The following is a 21,563-nucleotide window of genomic DNA, read 5'->3' as shown; positions in this document are numbered from 1 at the left end:
GGGATGGGTGCCGTTTCTGCATGATGCATCCAGCCCACAGGCCAGCAGTTTGACATGCCTGTTTTAGAGAGTCATTGAAGCCCCTTTGAGGTTTATCTGTGTCCTCAGGGTCACCTGAGCAGTGCAAATGTTTGTGGAACCTTCTTGAAACTGCTGAAATGACTGTGTTGTAGACTGGAGATTGATGATGTTGTATCCCTCCCCCTCTGTTGAGAGAGGGCTGCTCATTTGTGACATAGATGGCCTCTTTGACCCCCTCATTCAAACCAGTCCAAAATGTGGACTTTGCAGTCTTTGAAAGAGTGGCATTTATCTTTTAAATGCAGATGGACTGCTGAATCTTGTCCTGATGGGTTTGTTCTCCTATGTTGTGTCTTGTGTTTATGAAGTGGTTGTTTTGTTTCCCCAATGTTGAGATACCGTATTTTCCGGTGTATAAGATGACTTTTTAACCCATGAAAATCTTCTCAAAAGTTGGGGGGTCGTCTTATACGCCGGGTCGTCTTATACGCCGGGAAAAAAAACAAATCAGTCGAGCGTCCCCGTTCTTGCGAAGCCGGGCCGCCCTGCGCAACCGAGCTATCTCCGGCGCGGCTCCAGGACACGGCTGGGCGGGAGCATCGGGCGGCTCTCCCCACGCAAAGGCGGCGCTGCCCGTCGGCTCTTGGCCCGAGGGGAGGGCCTCGCGCCTGCCGGACTCACCTGTCACCAGCACCACTCTCCCCCCCGCGGGGATGCAGGCAGCCGCCGTGAGCGCAGCGCTGAGGGGCAGCGGCAGGACGGCCTGGCCCAGCGCCTGCAGGACGGCCAGCAGCCCCACGCGCAGCAGCAGCCGCCGGCTCAGCAACAGGTCCGAGCGCAGGAGCCGCACTGCCAGGCTGCCCAGGAAAAGCAGCCACACCGAGAGGCTGCATGCCCAGTCCAGCTCCATGAGAGGCAGGGCGGGAAGCCGGCCGGGAAGAGGGACCGGGAGCCCGGGCCGAGCGCGCCTCGGCCGACAGTGAGAGGGAAGCGGCACATGAGTTCTAAAAAAGAGGCTGTGGGTGGAGCTGCCCTGCCCTGCGCCCAATGGGAGAAGTTCAAGGCCTGGGGGGAAGCAGGAGGGGCGCCGGCCGTGGCGGGGTGGCGGCTGCCCTCCGGCGCTGCCTGCCACCCGGGAAACGCTGCGCCTCGGGGGCCGGCAGAAGCGCGGGAGCAGCGGGAGGGCCAGCGGGGCCAGTCGGGCCTTCGCCTCCTCTGCGATGGACAGGGAGGGCAGGGCATGTAAGTATTTTCCGGCGTATAAGACGAAAAACCTTGAAAATCTTCTTAAAAGTCGGGGGTCGTCTTATACGCCGGGTCGTCTTATACGCCAGAAAATACGGTATTCTTGCTTCTTCCATATTACCTGGTTATTTTTGTAACAGAGTTCCTGATTTTAAAAACAAAAACAAAAAATAAAGCATTATTTTTGATCACATTGGTGTCCCCAACAGAGGGAATATCTAGCTTTGGTGTTTGGTCCTTTCTGATGTTCATAATGGCTCTGCCAATATGAGATCAGTAGAAATATTTACTACATCTTATGTTTCCTTTTTCTCATCATATATAATTATATTTGGATTAATCATAAACCTGACAAAATGGATTACATCTTGTAACAAAACTGTTGTTTAAAAAGATTAGCACTATGCTTGAAAAAGGCAGTTTACAAGATTATATGTCACAGAACATAATCAAATAGCTTATTTTAGTAATTTAGTAGAGTGTTTATTTTAAAAATGTGCAAAAACTTTAAATGTAATCTGAAATCCATCAAGTAAACAAATAATGGTATTATTTTCATGAAATTTTCAAGGCAGCTCTTGGAATAATCAAGTCAAAAATGATGTTCCCTTAAGCCAAGCCCTTTATGTATTTATATAGCTTGCAAGGCTGGGCTTTGAAAAAACCTTGTCCAATAAACAGCATTTTGTCTGAAGCAATTCTCTCTCAGAAATGTGTTTTATGAGAATTGTAATCCCTTTGAAGCTGAGAGAATCTGAAAAGCACATTTTTCATAATATTGACTAGCTTTTGCTTGAACTGTGGTTTTATTTGTAGGATTTTTGACTCCAGTGGTCCCTATTGACTGGATGGGTTTGAAAGCAGTAAAAAAAACAGTCAAAGAAAAAAGACATATTAGTTGAACAAAAAATAATGCATATCATGTTCAGCTAGGCAAACACAGAAGCATCAAATCTTCCTCAGCAAACCTTTTGGTTTTAGGGAAGATTTGGCAGGACTAGTTGTTGGTTTGACATTTCTTCACATACAGAGGGAATAGTTTCTCCATTCATTTCAGTCATTCTCTCTCTTTTCTGTTCTGTTAGAACATTCTTGCTAGATTAAACAAAATGCCCTCTCATTTGGCTTTCATCTTGACAATGGATTGTGCCCAGTATCCTCTGGGGAGCCCCTCCTTTCTTGAAGAACTTTGGGAAGGCTTCTGGATCAAGAGCAGCAATAGACAGATGAGCTATAATTGGTTCCTTACTCTAGATAAGAGGCCATTCAACCCATTTTGTATGAAGTTGTATGCCTTGGGAGAAGGGGTGATCCTGGAACTGCCACTAGCATTTAAGGTTTCAGTGGCTTATAATGAGAAGCACTATTGTCAGCTTCAGCCTTTTGTGCAGAACAGTCAGGCCATCCAGAACTACTGGTATATCAAATCAAATAAATAAATAAATAAATAAATAAATAAATAAATAAATAAATAAATAAATAAATAAATAAATAAATAACTCTCTGGGATCTTGCAGTGCATCAGTGGCCCCGGGTACCTCTATGACCATCCCATGGCAATTCATTGGCAAATTGTTAATTTTTCTTCCATTTTTTTATTTTGCAAAAAAATCTAAAAGTAAATTTTTTTAGCATGGCTTAATGCATTTCTAATTCCTATTCCTTTAGAATCATCATCATCTTCATTATATAATAACAGATTTCTTGCAGCCTTTGACTGTTCTATATAAAGAATTATAAATGTGCTCCTTCTCATGCAGAAAACATTAATAATAACAATAACAATAACAACAATAACAATAATGATAAAGTTGGAAGGGACCTTGGAGGTCATCTAGTCCAATATCCTGCTCGGGCAGGAAATCCTATACCATTTCAGACAAGTGGCTGCCCAGTCTCTTGTTAAAAACTTCCAGTGTTGGAGCATTCACAGCTTCTGGAGGCAGGTTGTTCCACTGGTTAGTTGTTCTGTCAGAAAATTTCTCCTTAGTTCTAGGTTGCTTCTCTGTTTGGTTAGTTTCCATCTGTTGCTTCTTGTCCTGCCTTCAGGTGCTTTGGAGAATAGCTTGACTCCCTCTTCTTTGTGGCAGTCCCTGAGATATTGGAACACAGCTATCATGTCCCCCCTCATCCTTCTGTTCATTAAACTAGACATACCCAATTTCAGCAACCATTCTCTATATCTTTTAGCCTCCAGTCCCCCAATCATCTTTGTTGCTCTTGCCTGTACTCTTTCTAGAGTCTCAACATCTTTTTTACATCGTGGTGACCAAAACTGGATGCAGTATTCCAAGTGTGGCCTTACCAAGGCATTGTAACAAATCACTTGTACTGATTTGTTGTATCTGTTAGTGCAGAAGAAGCAACAAGAGATCTAACTGCAGTGAGCTATTATGAATATATGACAATTACAATGATGTTCTGTTCCCAATTCGCTTCCCTGAATTTCCATCTGTGTTTTAACTGCTTGTCTGATGGTTGCTTAATCTTGTCAACTGCATTGTACTTGACAGTGTACCACTGGTGTTTGTTTACCCAGCCTTCCAGATTTTGTTATAATATTATTGTATGATTATCATGGATTCATCCACTGCATGTGCCATATTCAATTATGCAGCATGACATACTGTAAATATAAAAAAAATGTGTTTAATATTCTACCCCGTTCCAAAATGATGACAAGTCAGGGAGCATATGAGAAACTGAAATGATATTTAGACTCATCTGCTAATTGGGCTAAATGTTCTGAACTGAAAATAAGTAAATTAAATCCAGGGCAGGGCATGTGTCAGCAGGGAATCTTCTTTAGGATGCTAAGGGCATTGCATGATGTAGTTTTAAGTCTTCCCAGGAAACAAACTAAACACACAAAATCGCACTGCCACTGCCAAGTGCTTTTGCGTTTTTCATCACTCCAGGCTCTCTTGCTGGGATAGAGACACTTTGTGCAAAGTAGCTAATGGGAATGGCATTATTAAGTGATTAGCAGGGGGCTCAGTTAATTTCCTGAGTGCTGTTGAAGTCATGTCTGGTAATGCCTAAGGACTCTATAAATTAAGTGAGGATGCTGAGTACTGATTCTCCCCTTGTAGTTATGTCAATAAATGTGGGTATAAAATGTCATCGTTATACGACTCAGCACAATTTAGATTTTCGTTTATCACATGCCCTGGTTTGGGATTTAGAAGAAATTAAATTTTGCATTAATTCCAAAGATTCCAAATTAGCACAGACTTGTTTTTACTCTGTGAATTAATTAGATTTCAGTGGAGAAATTTTATTATAGGTAGCTGCTTTATTTGACACCAAAATTAGTTCTTATCTATTGAATGACAGTTTTTCCTATAAGTACCTTACGTCTTTTAATCTTACCAAAGTAATGCAATGCTTTTGTTTCTACAGGCCTTGAAGCTCTACAGGTTCTTTGAGACCTAGAATGAGATTAGAGTATAATTGGAAAGTTCAGTTCAAAGTAGCCTAATCTACTTTAGGATGCGGAGTTGGGCTGAATCCATTGGTGACCTCTCATTGACAATACCAAAAATGTAATATACTTAGTAATTGTGGCTAATTTATAGTATTGACTAAAATCTGCTTTATTTGACTTACATTGTTTTGGCAAAGGAAGGATTCAATTATTAAACCACACAAAATATATGGAAAACATTTGTGTCTGATTCCTTTTCAACTTTATTTTCAATTACAAAACAGTAAAAGAGCTTGAAAAGAAAACTCATTGGAATTCTTGAAGCCCCATTATCTTCTCATCAGAACAGCAGGAGAAATTCCAAATAAAAGAATCTCAGCAATTTATAGTGTTGGTACTTGACTGATAATGCTCTTTCAAAAACCAAACAGGAAAAGCCTGTTCTTCAGGTATGGAATAGTCTGGCTACTATCATAATTCAATGAATTATGTGAAGAAAACTTTGCTTTGACGTTTTCAGTTCTAGGTACTAGTCCCATGAACTGTGATCAACTGCTTATAAAAAATATATTAAAACTATATATTGAGCTGAAGACATGTGGATGCCTGAGGCAAAGGACAAGATCGCATCGCTTTTCATTCCACATGCAGAAGTCTATTGGACTGGTAGACAGATTTCACTTCAACACTTGTATTGGGACAGTGTTCTTTTTCCACACTTGACAACAGTATCTTCGTATAGGATTGTAAAGCTACGTGGCATTCATAACTCTATCTTCTGAAAATTAAAAGCACCCAGAATGCCTTAAAATACGTAGGTTATTCTTCTTTCTGTCCAGCAGTAGGGCGGTATAGGAAATAGCATCTGTGCATCTCCCCCCACCAGTTTTCTTTGCAAAGTAAGAATCAGTTATAAATCAGTTCTGAATGACACTTTTTGGCTCATTCACGGCTTCCTTTACCATTAAGGAAAAATTGGAAAAACCTTTCCAGGTCAAACACCGCACTTGGAGAAATTTCCTGGGAATTTCACTGCAAATATTTGCAGGGTCAGGACAACATAGTGGAAGAGGCAATGGTGAAACAGAATTTGCTTGAATTACATTTAAACGTAATTAATTGAAATAACCTAATATAGAAGATTATTATTTCTCATGTATTAAGTGATTTACACTTTTATATTTATGAATTACTATAAAATTATTACATTGAGAGGCTCCAGGGAGTGGGTATTTTTTGTGGTTTGGTGGCTATATACTGTATATCCCTGGAGCAGAAGATAGTGCTATTCTAAAACTAAGAAGGAACAGGGGGGGGAACATTTATGTAACTGAAATAATACATGAACAATTTTCATAGAAGCAGCATATTAAATCTTTGGTTTAATGGACCTCAATTTCATGGATTTAAGGTACAAACAAGATAATTTTTCTCTAAGTTCACCTCATTTAGTAGATTGCCCATTGAATTAAGAGTGGTTTGTTAAATCAAAGTTTTATTAATTTACACATTTATTCTATCTATTTTTATAGTGGTTCATCTTATGAATGGCTTTATAGATGATAAGCAGCACTTTAAATTGCATTCAGTTTTTAAACTCACCGCTACCTCTACCCTTATATTCTGGGCCAGCTGTAGTGTCCAAGTAAGTGCATTACAGTAATTCATTCATGATCCAAGGCATAAATAATGAATAATGCTTCCCAATCCATGAAATTGGTACCCAAGACACAAAAACCCTCCTGGACACAGCTATCACTTGTTCCTCAAATAAGACCCATAAGTCCAGGAAGTTCTTTAAAGTGTGCACTAATTCTGTGTGGGACACTGAGAGCCCAATGAAAGCAAAAGAAAGAAAATCTCCAAATCCAGGAGAGTTTAAAACCCAAAGCTTCATGGTCTTGCTAGGGTTGAGCTGAAACCTGTTTTCCTAATCCAAACCAGGAGACTCCTGTATTTGGAGTATAGAAGTATACTGATGATACCAAACCCCATCCTGGCAAATGACCTCAACCAGAGGATCCATACAGAGGTTAAACACGACTGTTAGAGTTGTACTTGGATTTTCTTTTCTCTATCTTCTTTTGCTTACCGGTTCCTTCATTTTTTTCTTGCACTATGTGGATGACAATCGGAACTTTGGATTGCAGGGACAGCAGATATGAACAGAAAAAGAGGCAAAAGACACTTTGGTGGGACCCCATTGCTTTTGCAGAATCCGCTCTGGCATCTGTTCTGGGTGATTCCAAATCAAGTGGTCTTAGCAAAAGGTATCCCCCAAAACTGGAGCTTGCCCTATCCCAGCTATTGGGAAAGGGCAGTTTTCCCATACCTCTTCTTCTTGGTATCTGGTAAGGTCAAGCATGAGAACAATTTAGAGCAGGAGTGGTTCAGGAATTCTGGGAGTTGAAGTCCACAAGTTGTAAAATTGCCATAATTGCCACCCCTGCTTTAGAGCATCTTTCTATAATGTAATGCTCTCCATATGGGTTTGACTTTAATTCCCTTTATTCCCCAACCATCTTAACCTACAGTCTTGTGTTAGAGGATATGGTTTTCCTGTGTATGTGGACTCTGACTGAGGGAAGAATGACTTAGATTAGAACAAGGGTGTCAAATTGCTGGCTGGCCGGCCAGTTACATCATGCTAAGGCCGCACCCATCCCAGCTCTGGCAATGCAAAAAAAAGTCAATATGTCGTGACACATCATGTGATGTGGCGAGTTTGACACCCATGCCTTAGAAGAAAGTGAAGAAGAGAGCGACAAATGAGACTTAAAAACAACAACAACAACCTATTCTGTATTGTTTTCTGCCAAGTAAATCATCACATTTCATTCGTTATTTGGGTAGACATAGATTATTCCAGAACTGGAAGGAGCTTATAGGCATGAGAATCAATCAATTTATTTATTGTTTTTATCACCAGTCACAGCAAATTATAGAAAGATTCTGTCTTTGCAATGGAAAAAACAACAACCCTTCCAATGAAAATGGTCTAACTACAGGAGACATTTTCCAGAAAAATATTGTAAAAACATTTTTCACGGTTTAAATATCTCCGTTGGATTAGGATCCTGGGTTTCTAAAGAGCTATAAAATTAATACAAAGCAAAGAAAATAAGAGATGCTATTGTTTTGCATTCCCACTTGGAAAGGATAATCAAAGTACAGTGTAGTGAAATACTGTACATGGCAGAGAATCAGGCTTAAGATACAAACTTTAAGACAGCTTTAGTTTTTGAAGACAAATCGCCCATGAAGCAGCATGGTGGCAAGAGCTAAGAAAACACAGTGTGCATTGCATCAAAGTGAGAAGATGAAAGACCAATAACATATTTCTAGTTTTTAGAAAGCACAGGGAAAGACAATGTTTTCAAAGTGGGGGGAAAGCTTTTTTTTCCCCCTTTTCTTTCTTTCTCTTTTGTCTTCCTTACTTTATATTAGTTTTTATCTTCTTGTTTAAACATTTCAATAAAAAATATATTTAAAAAAGGAAGAAGTCTTTTATGACAAAGCATCAGGCCATAAAACCACAGCAGACAGTCATAAAAAAGAGCAATATTAAATAATTCTAATCTAGCCTTATACATTGTATTTAAAAACTTGCTTCTGTGATAAATTTTGGATACAGGGAAGTTGAATGAATGAATGAACCTTTATTGTCAAAGTCCAACCATGTATACATTGAGATTGGCTATGTCTCCCTTCATGCCCCACCCCACAACTCACAGTGACAACAAACCCACCATCTTGTTACACCATGTGAGCTAATCGCACAACACACCTCACAAGTCAATCATACATAAGTTATTTCCCATTCAAGAGCCTGACAGCCCATGGATAGAAGCTGTTCTTCAGCTTGTTGGTACGGCTGGCTATACTCGTATATCTCCTACCAGATGGTAGGGGAGTAAAGAGATACTGACCAGGGTGTGGTCAGTACCTCTTTACTCTATCAAGTTCCTTGATAGAATACAATATGGATTATGAAAATTATTTTCAATATACTTCCAAGTGATGAAGCTTGTAGCTGCAGCACAAATATTTAACTTTTTTCAATAAGGCATGAGCTCTGGAAACTTCAGATCTTCTACAACAAAAGAGGATTTCATTTCCCTGTGGGTTTTTTTTAAAGGATAGTGATATTGACACGGAAGGGGGGGAAAAAACAAAGTAAGCTCTAGGAGAGATGGATTGGATTGGATTGAATACATCATTTGGCCAAGTGTGATTAGATATACAGGGAATTTTTTGCAAAGAGAAAAATAAAGTGTAAGCTTTATATAGATTTCCCCAAAAATGTTAATATGTGTTAGGACATGCTTTGAAATTATTTACACCACATTTTACTCTGGAGCTAACAGAGTAGACTTTATGATTCGGATTAAGTGTCATGTAGTCACAGAGCACACATATCTTCTGAATTTGCTTTTTTGCTCCTAGGGTACATTCATTTCACAATTACTATTTATTTAAATATGTTTTAATATGCAAAACAACCTACTGCCTGCAAATGAAACATTGAGCATGGAAATCAAATATGTGAACTGCCCTGATTATCTTTACTGTACGCTTCTTATTTTGTAAAGAGTTTCAGATTAGGAACAGATTAATGAATAGCCCTTTTTAAGGTCTCTGCATAGTTTGGATTGAAAGCAAACATGTTCTTCCATGTGTGTAATAGCACCTGCCTGCAAATATAACACCTGCCTGTAAATCTTTAAATCAAGCACATTTTCCCAAGACTGTATGATAGCCATACAAACTTGAGAAAAGCTTCTACTTCTACTTTAAGGATTTGCAAAATGATGCTGTCTTCACTCCAAAATGCTGGTCAGTTCTATTGCAAATATACGTTTTAAATGGCCAATCTATTATCATGCTAATATTATACTACACCCACCTGGATAACAAAGAATTTGTTTAAAAGGAATAATAGCTGGAAATGTAAATATCAAATGCATTTTCATGAGATATTCTAATTAAATTGTAATTTGCGCACATTTCTGACCACCTTTGCTTAGTAACTGACTAGCTGACTTTAAAGGTTTCCCCACACATGTGTGCTAGTCATTTCCAACTCTAGGGGCCAGTGCTCATCTCCATTTCAAAGCCAAAGAGCCAGCGCTTGTCCGAGGATGTCTCCATGGTCATGTGGTCGGCATGACTAGACGCCAAAGGCTCAAGGAAATAGTGGTCCCTATTTTTCTACTTGCATTTTTACATGCTTTTGAACTGCTAGGTTGGCAGAAGCTGGAACGAGTAACAGGTGCTCACTCTGTTACATGGCACTCGGGATTCGACCTGCCAAACTACCGACCTTCTGATTGACAAGCTCAGCATCCTAACCCACTGAGCCACCGCGTCCCTAGCTGACTTTAAACTGTTGACTAAAACCAAAGAATGAAAGCTGGGTGTAATTATGGATTTGCACAGTATGTGCTTCTCAGCTATTTTAATACGATATATGTGGGCCTCCAAATCCCAAGTTGCTTGTTCTTAACTTTCACATTTATAGAAAAATATGTGCCAAAAATGAATCTAAATTCCTGAGGTTTTAGTGCCCTGCCCATTGCAATTCATTGAAGAACATGATTTATTTGAAGTAAACTATTCTGTTTGAAGCTTTGCGTTTTTCCAGCTGTGTGATAAGAGGCTGTAATAATTGCAGAACAATATTTCACATAATCAAGTACTGAAATTTGAATGCTGAAGAAAATATGATTTTCTTGGAAAGGAAGTTTACCTTGAAGGAAGATATTGGAATGTTAGGCAGTTGGTAACAATTTCATTTTTATTATTCCATAAGCACACCTTGTTTTGAAATGAATGTTTGTTAAATAAAGGGATTTCGGGGATCTTGAAACAAACACTCCATCTAGTGTACAATTACCAATATTGCTTCTTAGTTTCTATTTTCTGCTGTCCATGAATTGTGAAAGATTCATAATCATTTCTGTGTGGGATGTGGGCAGCTTATATTATCTGTATGTAGTATTTCACACGCAGGCCAGTTTTCGTTCAGAGGAAATAATTATTTCTGCTGAGTTTTACTGACCCTCTTGATAAGTGCTGAAACAAGATCTCTGTGTAGTTATCTGAGCTCCTGCAGGCAAAAAGAGTGTCTATTTAGAAAGTTGGTGACAACATAGAATGTATTCACAAGCCATGCTTAGTGATTACTTTAAACCAGTGCTTTTTTTTGTAAAAGAAAAAGGTGCCGGAACTCACACACGTCATACAATCCGCCTTGTCTACCCTACAAGGTTACATCCAAAAAAGGTGCTGGAACTCCATTCTGAGCGTTCTATGACAAAAAAAGCCCTGATTTAAACTATATTTTGTAATAGCAGTTATCTGAGTTCATATACTGCACTAAGCCAACCACTGTGATTTAGTACCGTGTCTGAAGCCAGCCTTTCACATAGTAATTATTATTATACTTTAGAAATAATTCCATGTACCCTTTTCCTGAATATTTTTAAGGAGAGAGTTAGACACTAGGACAGATTAGAAAGACATGAAGCTTCAAAGAAGAGTTCCTCATATATTCCTGGTTAAAGTCTTCCTCACCAGGAAGGGTGAGTCTTCATATAGGAAGCTGTTCATGAATAAGCTTATTGTCATCACCAAACAGTTAGGGAATAATCTAAGACTATTTAACACACGCCAAGGAACGCAGTGGCTCAGTGGGTTAGGACGCTGAGCTTGTCGATCAGAAGGTCGGCAGTTTGGCGGGTCGAATCCCGAGTGCCGCGTAACAGAGTGAGCGCCTGTTACTCGTCCCAGCTTCTGCCAACCTAGCAGTTCGAAAGCACGTAAAAATGCAAGTAGAAAAATAGGGACCACTACGGTGGGAAGGTAACAGCGTTCTGTGTGCCTTTGGCGTCTAGTCATGCCGGCCACATGACCACGGAGACGTCCTCAGACAAGCGCTGGCTCTTCGGCTTTGAAATGGAGATGAGCACCGGCCCCTAGAGTCAGAAACGACTAGCATGCACATGCGGGGGAACCTTTACCTTTACCTTTATTTAACACACACACACAAGTTATGTACTACTAAATTATTTAAATTTACTGAGGATTTAGACAGGTTTAGGGGTGAATACAATTAATGGAGTCTTTTGCTGAAACACTGCAGCAGAAAAAGATGAGAAGCAAAGAGCTCCTGAAATGTCTTCGAGGAGTACCATAAGTGAACATTAAAAATCTTAAAGCAAATGCTTGAATTTATGACTGTTATAACTGGTGGTACACAAATCTCTGAATGCTTTTCAAATAACAAAAATTAGTTTTATTAGTCATCACTGTTTTTTGATTTTCATTAGTTTCAAACAGGGAACTATGGAATAAAATAAGCATGTTATGAGATTCATTCCTGGCATAGTCTCTATGGTAGTTTGGCATGTTTTTTCCCCAAGTGCCATTTTGAGACCTTTATCAGTTGTCATTTTGGTAATTCTAATGATCTTTTTCAGGGCCACAGGTCTATTAGAATGGTATGCTTACTTGGGAGCAGACCAGATGTTCAGATGTTCAAAGTTTGGACAAACAAGCATGAGGCTGAAAACATAATATTCAGAGACTTCCTCTCTTTCAGAAAACAAAAAAGCAGTGCAAAAACATCCAGAAATATGTTTGCAGTGAAGGCAAAAATACTATTAATGGGACTGAAGATTAGTAACATTTATTACATGGGCTAATTCATGTTGTTTTGTGACAAGAAAGCCCTGTCTGATGATGCTAATATTGGTGTTCAAATATCAAATACTCATAATTTAGATGTGTAATGGCTTGTGTATCAGTTTTCAGTTATACATGTATATGTATAAGATTTGATGAAAACTGATTCACAAGCCATTACAAATTAAATTATTTGAACAAACTAGACAGCTGGTCCTAAGTGCTTGGTTTAATAAGAAGAGATCAACTTGTAGGACTGCCAGTGAAAATAACTCAACACAAACCCAATTCTTGTAGACCAATGAAGGGTAAGAACAACTCTTTATAAAAGCAGATTAACCAAAGTATTTATGTAATAGTTCATGACAATAGTATACCATTTTCTGAGACCATGTAAAATGAAATATGTATTTCTATAGTATAACAGTGACTTTGTAAAACAGACTAGATTTCCTGAATAATCTTACCATTTCTTCTTTGAAATTTTGGTCCTTTATCAAATTTACAAACATCAATACAGAAAACAAGACTTTAAGGGAATTTTTCTTACAAATACTGGCCCTTTATATTTTGTACTACCACATTTAGGCTCCAATCATAGGTATTCTTGGATAAATTGGAGAAAACTCATCTTCACAAGATGGTGTGTGCCTGTGATCTAGATGATGTATTTTTATTCTCCCTCACTTAAACATGGCCTCTCAATCTTGTAGGGCATCAGACCTGGGATGACAATTTCTGAAAGCCCTGAACTCTTCAGCTATACCTTATGGTTTCTTGAAACTGTTGTTATCCTGGGACAACAAAGTCTTCAGGAGAAAGGGCTCTCTCAGTGAAGAATTGTCCAGGAAAAAAATAACACAGGGATCCTTAAACAGAGATTCTTACTGCCATATATTCAGCCCCTAAAAGATTCAACACGTGCTGCCATTTCAAATTTGTCAGTATATTCATACTTTCTTTTAATTTTATCTTATTTCATAATTTCTTTTAATGTTTTGTTATATTACTACACAAACCTTTCTATGAAATATCTGTATTTATAATTTCTAGGCATTTGTCTTTTCTTTCCCTTTTTTTCAAAATAACTACATTTTAACAAAAATCTTGAAAGCCCCTCCCCCTATTTTTTTCATCAAAACATCTTTGAAAGCACTGTTGTAAACACAAATTATATATTTCCACTGCAAAACATCATTTTACTATTCTGCAATGTAGTGGAACAATTTGTCCAAACCAATATTATAAATATAATTAGCAGTTGGTAGTTATCTTTATGCTTCCAAAGCTAAAATGTCAGAAATAGTATAGGGACCCATAAAAACTACAACCAGCTCTGTTTGCTTTAATACTGAAGGAAAGATCCTTTTACCCATGATTTTTTTTTGGGGGGGGGAAATAATTTTCATTGTCCAAGATTAAGTTTCTCACGTTTGTTCTTGCTGTTATTCTATTCAGAATGATTTATTTGTTGTTGCAGATTATGGCTCTACTGGTAGCAACTACATGGCTAATCATTTACCTTGGGCTACTGAGATCTATCCAAGCTGGTGCTTATTATGGGATGAAGCAGATGCCTCCTCAAGTGCCACAGTACCCACCCCTTGGACAACAAGTACCTCACATGCCATTGGGTAAAGATGGAGTACCAATGCAGCACATGGGAAAGGAGGGGTCACACCTATCATATGGAAAAGAATATATACCTCAGTATATAAAAGAAATTCCACAGATTCCCATGCTTGGCAAGGAGAGGATTTCAAAGAAACAGAAAGGTAATATGGGCAAGATTGGAGGTAGGTTGGGCTTTATGACTGGACCAAGGTCTCCTGATGAGCTTCCATAGCTGAAGCTAGATTTGAAAATGAGTTTTTCGGGTCCTAGTTCAGAATCCTAATTATTATATTATACAGAATGGAAGAGAAGGCAAGTTTCATATATTCAATATTACTTTGCCCGAATGCGTAGAATATATTGCAAAAATAAAAAAAATCAATGTATGTGAAGAATATTTTTTGAGCTTTTTTTTGGTTTTGGGAAAAGGGAAAACTGCTTGTGCATTTATTCTGAAACAGCTGTAAGCTCAAGTTGGAGTTGGCAACAAGCTCAGATGCTTAAACATTCCCTTTTTTTTCAGCTCCCTGTTTCTAGTTGTGCCACCAAAATTGGTCATTTCCCTCATCCATTTCCAAATGTAAAGTTTATTCTACCCTGTCACCAAAATGTTCTTACACCTGCCTTAGGCAGAGTGAGATGGCTGCCTCAGATGGCAGATTGTGCCAGGAAAAGATGGAATCCCAAGACAGTCAGGCATGTCCCCCAGGTGGAAAAGGTGAACAAGGCTTGTCAGGTTTACCAGGACCCCCTGGTGCTCCTGGGATTGGAAAACCAGGTTTCCCTGGTCTTAAAAGTAAGAGGCCATTGGCAAGCAAATCCTTATGTGTGTCCCATAGCCTATACAGCTTGTTGTCTTTAGTGCAATAGAATACATGGCCACTTTCACTAGAAAACTTTAGTGAAATACTGAGAGTGGCAGGGGAGTGCATCTCATCCATTCCCATTTTCATATCCTTATCTTCCAGATTTGGAGAAGTTACAAAGTGATCCTTTCCAACGTCATTTTTCTTTACTTTTCTAGACTTTGCTGCAGAAAAACACATAAAAATGTCAACTTGAATATGGGTATAATTCATTAGGAACAATTTAGGAGAACAAAATAAAATGGGGGCCAGGAAAGAAACCAATTTGATGTTGAATATGATAACAGCAGCACGGTTACTGGTGGGACAATACTGGAAGAAGGATAGTTTGCCTACTATAGAAGAATGGGTGTTTAAAGTTTCGAATCTTGCAGAAATGTCTAAGATTTCTGCTTATTTGAAGGATCATTCACAAGAAAGATATATTTCAGTTTGGAGGAGATGGATAGATTATATTCAGAATAAATATGGGACTAAAAAGTTCCATTTAGCTTATGAGTAGATTTTAGAGGGATATTGTTATAAATTTTAGTGTTAGTACTTTGCATGTATCTATGTTAAAGGGGAGTTAAAGCACATTATGAATTTGGTTAATTTTATATTATGGATATTTTTAGTTAGAATATGATTATTATAACTATAACCCTGTATTTAGCTCTGGGAAGTGGGGGGGAAGGGGGTGGTTTGGGGTGGGTGGGTTTTGGGGATATGTATTGTAAAATCTTTTTTTGTAAAACTCTTTAATAAAAAAAGCAGTGCAAAAACATCCAGAAATATGTTTGTAACTTCTCCAAATCTGGAAGATAAGGATATAAAAATGGGAATGGATGAGATGCACTCCCCTGCCACAAAATGTCAACTTGAATATGGGTATAATTCATTAGGAACAATTTAGGAGAACAAAATAAAATGGGGGCCAGGAGCATTGATCACAAAATTGGTACTCTTTGAAAGGAGGTAGTCCATCTTTCCTTTTGAACATCAACTATTCTGTAAAAATAATCCAACCAGTAAGTTGATACTGTACATCAATTCTTCTTGAAGCATATTGGTGACATCTAAGCAATCAAGATGAAAGTTAATATTCCTTTATTTATTTCTCTTCCTCTCTTTAAAAAGCAGAATTGCCATTGGCCAGTTTGAGAGGTGAACAGGGTCCTCCTGGAGAGCCTGGAGCAAGAGGCCCTCCAGGAGCTCCAGGGCTGCCAGGACATGGAGTACCAGGAGCTAAAGGAAAACCAGGACCACAAGGATACCCAGGAATTGGAAAACCAGGCATGCCGGGAATGCCGGGAAAGCCAGGAGCAATGGGGGCTCCAGGATCAAGAGGTGAAATGGGGCCAAAGGGGGAGAGTGGACCTATGGGAATTCCAGGACCCCAAGGACCACCAGGACCTCAAGGACTGCCTGGAATAGGAAAACTAGGTGACAGAGGCTTACCGGGACAACCAGGAGCAAAGGGTGAGCCAGGAATGAAAGGGCAACCTGGGGTACCAGGCCCCCAAGGTCCAAAAGGAGATAAAGGTGTGGGGATTCCAGGGTTACCAGGGCTAAAAGGGCCACCTGGTTTATCAGGTCCCCCTGGTCCTGTTGGACTTCCTGGGATAGGCAAACCAGGAATGATAGGGTTTCCAGGCCCTCAGGGAGCTGTAGGCAAGCCAGGAATTCCAGGGGAACCAGGGCCACGGGGTTTAGCTGGGGTTCCAGGAATTCAAGGTCCTCCTGGTCTTCCAGGTATAGGGAAGCCAGGACAAGATGGAATCCCAGGACAGCCAGGCATGCCAGGTGGGAAAGGAGAACAAGGCTTGCCAGGTTTACCAGGACCACCTGGTACTCCTGGGATTGGAAAGCCAGGTTTCCCTGGTCTTAAAGGTGATCGAGGCATGGGTGGTGCTCCAGGCCCACTGGGACCTAAGGGTGAAAAAGGTCACATGGGCCCACCTGGCATGGCTGGGCCTCCAGGGGAACCAGGCCAACCAGGCCAGCCTGGATTAATGGGGCCCTCAGGTGTGATGGGATTCCCAGGTCCAAAAGGAGAAGTTGGAACTGTTGGGCCTCCAGGACCTATTGGTCCCAAAGGAGGCCTTGGTTTGCAAGGTTTCCCAGGGAAACCTGGTTTCCCAGGAGAGGTGGGCCCATCAGGTCTGAGAGGCTTGCCTGGTCCAATTGGACCAAAAGGAGAAGCTGGTCACAAAGGTTTACCAGGCTTGCCTGGTGCTCATGGGCTGATGGGCCCCAAGGGAGAACCTGGAAAGCCAGGAACTCAAGGCCATCAGGGCCCTACTGGAATCCCAGGTATTACAGGACCAAGTGGCCCAATTGGACCCCCTGGACTACCTGGAGTTAAAGGTGAACGGGGTTTGCCAGGCCCACCAGGTTTTCCAGGAATGGGGAAACCTGGTATCGCAGGTATGCCTGGACCACCAGGGAAACCTGGATCACTTGGTGCTCCTGGTCAGCCAGGTCTCCAAGGACCTCCTGGCCCCCCTGGCCCCCCTGGCCCACCAGTAATAATGCAACCCACACCGCCAGCAATGGGACAGTATTTGCCAGAGGTGGGGCCAGGAGTTGATGGAATAAAGACTCCATATGGTTATAAGGGGAAGAAAAGCAAAAACAGTGCTGCCGCCGCTGCCGCTGCCACCGCTGCCTATGAAATGCCAGCTTTCACAGCTGAGCTCACCACTCCTTTTCCACGGGTCAGGGTTCCTGTGATGTTTGACAAGCTCCTTTATAATGGCAGGCAGAATTATAATCCACAGACTGGTGTCTTTACCTGTGAAATCCCTGGGATCTACTACTTCGCTTACCACATACACTGCAAAGGGGGAAATGTCTGGGTGGCATTATTTAAAAACAATGAGCCGTTGATGTACACGTATGATGAATACAAGAAAGGTTTCCTGGACCAAGCTTCCGGAAGTGCCGTTGTCCAGCTGATGCACGGTGACAGAGTTTATATCCAGATGCCATCTGAACAGGCTGCAGGACTTTATGCTGGGCAATACGTTCACTCATCTTTTTCTGGATATTTATTGTATCCAATGTAAACTGCACACTCAGACGAAATGAAAGCTCTTTTTGTGTGTGTTTCCAAATCTATACCATTGAAAGGTGCATTTATTGATCATTTTTGGACCAACATGTACAATATTAAAATAAAATTACAAATTTAAACATTATATGTACAGCTCATTATAAGGAAGAACTATTGATAAGCCCAGTGTTAATTGGCCTGCTGCTGAACAAAGAATCTTTTCAACATTTGTCTGCTTCTTTGCATTAAAAATTATGTCATGTCAGGGTTTACATAAAGTGCTTACTGATCACTTGCTTCTAGGGTGAAACTTCCAAATGGAAGGCGACAGACCAAGAAACAAAAGTTTATTCTATAATAACACTATAAAGATTCGTTTATAACAAAAACTGCAATGACTTAAGGAAGACTCCGTAATCATGTACCAACTTCTCTTTACCAAAATTTCTGTTTTTATGTGAAGATTTTAATCTGGTCATAGTGACAAAAATTGTAGAAAAGGACAAATCTGTGTTAGAAAGCAATTTAATTATTAGCAAATTGACTGAAATCCATGGCATTGCTTTTTTTCCCCAGCAAGCAATAGGTCATATTTATATTGCAAGCAAATGTTTATATTTCCAGATTGGTTTATGGAATATTGTAAATCAATGACTTAAGAGGTAAAAGGGTATTTACAAACCAAGTAATGTTAGTGCAGCACAGTTTAACAGTTGCATATTTGACTTATGGATCACAGAAAATAAATATAGAAAATGGCAAGATGCATTTGAAATCAGGTAAGGCTGAATTATCTGGTACACAAATAAGTGATCATTTTTCATTTGGAAAGCATTGTTGATCAAGAAATGATAGGACTGGATGTTTGATATGCTCAAAGTGGAAGCTTATTCATTGTTCATTTTCCTTTGTCCTTTAACAAAGGTGGCTACCAATGACTGAGAATAGCACAGTCCTTTAGTTTTGTAAATTTTGTAATCCATACGAGTTGCATAAAAGCAATGCCATATAATAGAATAACTATTTTCATTTCATCTATCTTATGGAGTATTCCAAAATGCCTATTTTGGCTTTTAAATATATGGAGATTAGAAATTCATATGTATGTGGGAGCAGCAAAATACTGTGACTATTATTATTTCATCCTGAATAAATCTATCTGGTTGCCAAGAATTGACACCAACTTAATATTACGTACATAATAACTTGTATTATTAGTGCCACACATATATTATGCCAATAATTATGACATCCTGGGTTTTTAAGAAGAACTCAGTGTGTATGAATGCCAACACAGCTAAAGAACTGGGATCTCACACTGTTGTGTACATAATAATAATAAAAAGAGACATGGCATGGCAAAGTATTATATTGCCAGTACATTAAAAAAATGGCAGACAAAGCAAAGAAGAGTAGGAAAGCTGAAGAAAGAGACACGGGGGTTAATTCTGACTTCGCAAGAACAAATCCATGCAATACTAAAATTGAGAAGCCAGCAACAGAAAGCAAATGTCACCTCTGCAAAGAACCTGAAGAAACAGTGTATCACTTAGTAAACTCCTAAACAGTTCACACAGGCTAACAACAAACAATGGCCTAACAAAATAGCAACAATGGTGCTTTGGAACATCTGCAAGAAATGCCACTTGCCTGTACACAAGAACTGATAAGAATCACAAAATACAAGTAATAAAATGTGAAGAAGCGTCTGAGATTTTAGAATTCAAATATGCAAACATACTTGCCCCAGTCACAACTGTTGATAAGACAAAACAGTCTGGATAGTAGATATTGCCCAGAACAGAAGAGAAAGAACTGGAGAAAATAAAAAAAGAAGAAGGATTTCTGAAGTAGCCGAAGGACCACTCGGGACGACAGGCTAATAACAACAGATTTATTTAAGAGCAAGGCAAACAAAGAATAACTTGTCCGGCTTTTATAGCCGGCAGCTGGTAGCGAGGACCAATCAGCGGTGTCCATTTTGGCGCCCTGTCAGGCAGGGACCAATCCGCGTCGTCTTTTGTTGACAGCTCCGGCTTCCGCGTGTCTTAGTGTTTTGACAGCCGCGAGCTGTCAGTGGTTGCGCCTGCGCTGTACGGTGGACGCTTTGACAGCTCAGGCTTCTTCGTAGTCCGGCGTTTGACAGCCGTGAGCTGTCAGTGGTGGCGCCTGCGCGGTGCGGGGAACTTTGACAGCTGTCAAAGTTCCCGCGTGTTTTCCTGTCAGGCTGCTTTTAGTCTATACGCTTGCTGCTGCCGCTTTGATTGAACAGTTACCATATATACATCATATCAAGGGATTGTTTACATATATATAACACACCCCTTACCCCTCCCCTGGTGCGTTTCCGCCGTCTTGGATGTTTGAACCTGCCCACTGATAGTCTTGTAGGTAGGTGGGTGGTCTCCGATTCCTGGTTGAGCGGCGAAGGGGTGGAGGGTGCTCAGGTTCCGGGTCTTCATTTTGGTGTTCTTCTTCCTGGTTTGGCATAGGCAGCATTTCCGGTGGGAGCTGTATGCTGGCATTGGTTGGTTGCCCAGAAGTGTGTGGTGGTTGTCTGGGTCTGAGCTGATCAATATGGCGGCGTATGTTGCCGTGTGCTTGCGTAGCTATAAGGTATGAGATGGGCCCCGTTTGTTTTATTACTGTCCCTTGGACCCACTTGTTTTTATCTGTGTATGATCGTGCCCAAATTAATTGACCTGAGTTGAGTGTGCGGGCGGGGTGGGGGTGCGGTTCTTCTTCTGGATACGTGTCAGGGTGCAGTCTGTCCAGACGTGTTATTAGCCTTCTCCCCCATCTTAATTCGGCTGGTGATTTGCCGGTCGTGGAGCAAGGTGTTGTGTGTTGTGCTAAGAGGAACTGGCTGATGCGCCTCTGCCAGTTTCCTTTAACGAATTTTTTTAATGCTTCTTTTGTGGATCGTACCATAATTTCAGCCATCCCGTTTGACGATGGGTGGAACGGCGCCGACGTGACCAACCTAATACAATTCTTTGTAGCGAAGATCTGAAATTCACGAGAGGTGAATTGAGGTCCGTTGTCAGAAACTATGGTGTCAGGTAGGCCGTGCGTAGCGAATATTTTTCGTAAAGCTTGTATAGTGGCTTGGGACGTTGTTTTTCTAAGGGGGGTGACCTCCAGCCATTTTGAGTGGCTGTCTACTACAATTAAGAAACTTTGGCCTTGGATGGGTCCCGCAAAATCTATATGTATACGTGACCAAGGGTTCCTTGTTGTTTCCCATTTATGGATTGGAGCCTGGGGTGGTTCATTCCTGGTCCCTTGACAGGTATAACACCCACCCACGTACTTTTCTATTTGTTTATCTATGCCTGGCCACCACACATAACTTCTAGCCATCGCCTTCATTTTTACAATTCCAGGGTGTCCTTCGTGTAAGATTTGTAATGTTTGGTCTATGTTTCTTTCTGGTATGATGACCCTATTTCCCCACAGCAGGCATCCTCTATGTGTTGAGATCTCATTTTTTCTGTTATAATAGGGTTGGAATTGAGGTTGTGGATTTTGAGCTGGCCATCCTGTTGTGGCCCATTTGTGGATTCTGGCAAGTATTTTATCTTTGGCAGAATTAGTAGCTATGATGTTTGCAGTCAGGGGGCATTCTGGAAGTTGGGAGATTGCTAAAATCTGGCTGGCTGGGGCT

The 21,563-nt window shown here is 40.4% G+C and overlaps 1 protein-coding gene across 4 annotated transcripts in view; it reads left to right on the top strand.

Annotated features, from left to right (window-relative positions):
• The window catches only part of COL8A1 (collagen type VIII alpha 1 chain), a 116,175-nt gene extending 98,042 nt beyond the window's left edge, over positions 1-18,133 (top strand). For 3 of the 4 annotated variants that reach the window (XM_081326511.1, XM_081326512.1, XM_081326513.1), the window contains exons 3-4: positions 13,860-14,154; positions 15,979-18,133. In XM_081326511.1, the coding sequence (XP_081182637.1) occupies positions 13,863-14,154; positions 15,979-17,909 (2,223 nt within the window). In that variant the 5' untranslated portion in view covers positions 13,860-13,862 and the 3' untranslated portion in view covers positions 17,910-18,133. The remainder of the gene's footprint in view (positions 1-13,859; positions 14,155-15,978) is intronic. The other variant, XM_081326514.1, reaches the window with a different exon arrangement.
• The last annotated feature ends 3,430 nt before the right edge of the window (positions 18,134-21,563 follow it).

This window comes from Vipera berus (genome assembly GCF_964194415.1).
Source record: "Vipera berus genome assembly, chromosome: 4".
Taxonomy (NCBI): Eukaryota; Metazoa; Chordata; class Lepidosauria; order Squamata; family Viperidae; genus Vipera; species Vipera berus.
Note: the sequence above shows the minus strand (reverse complement) of the source record. Positions and strands in the feature narration are given on the sequence as shown.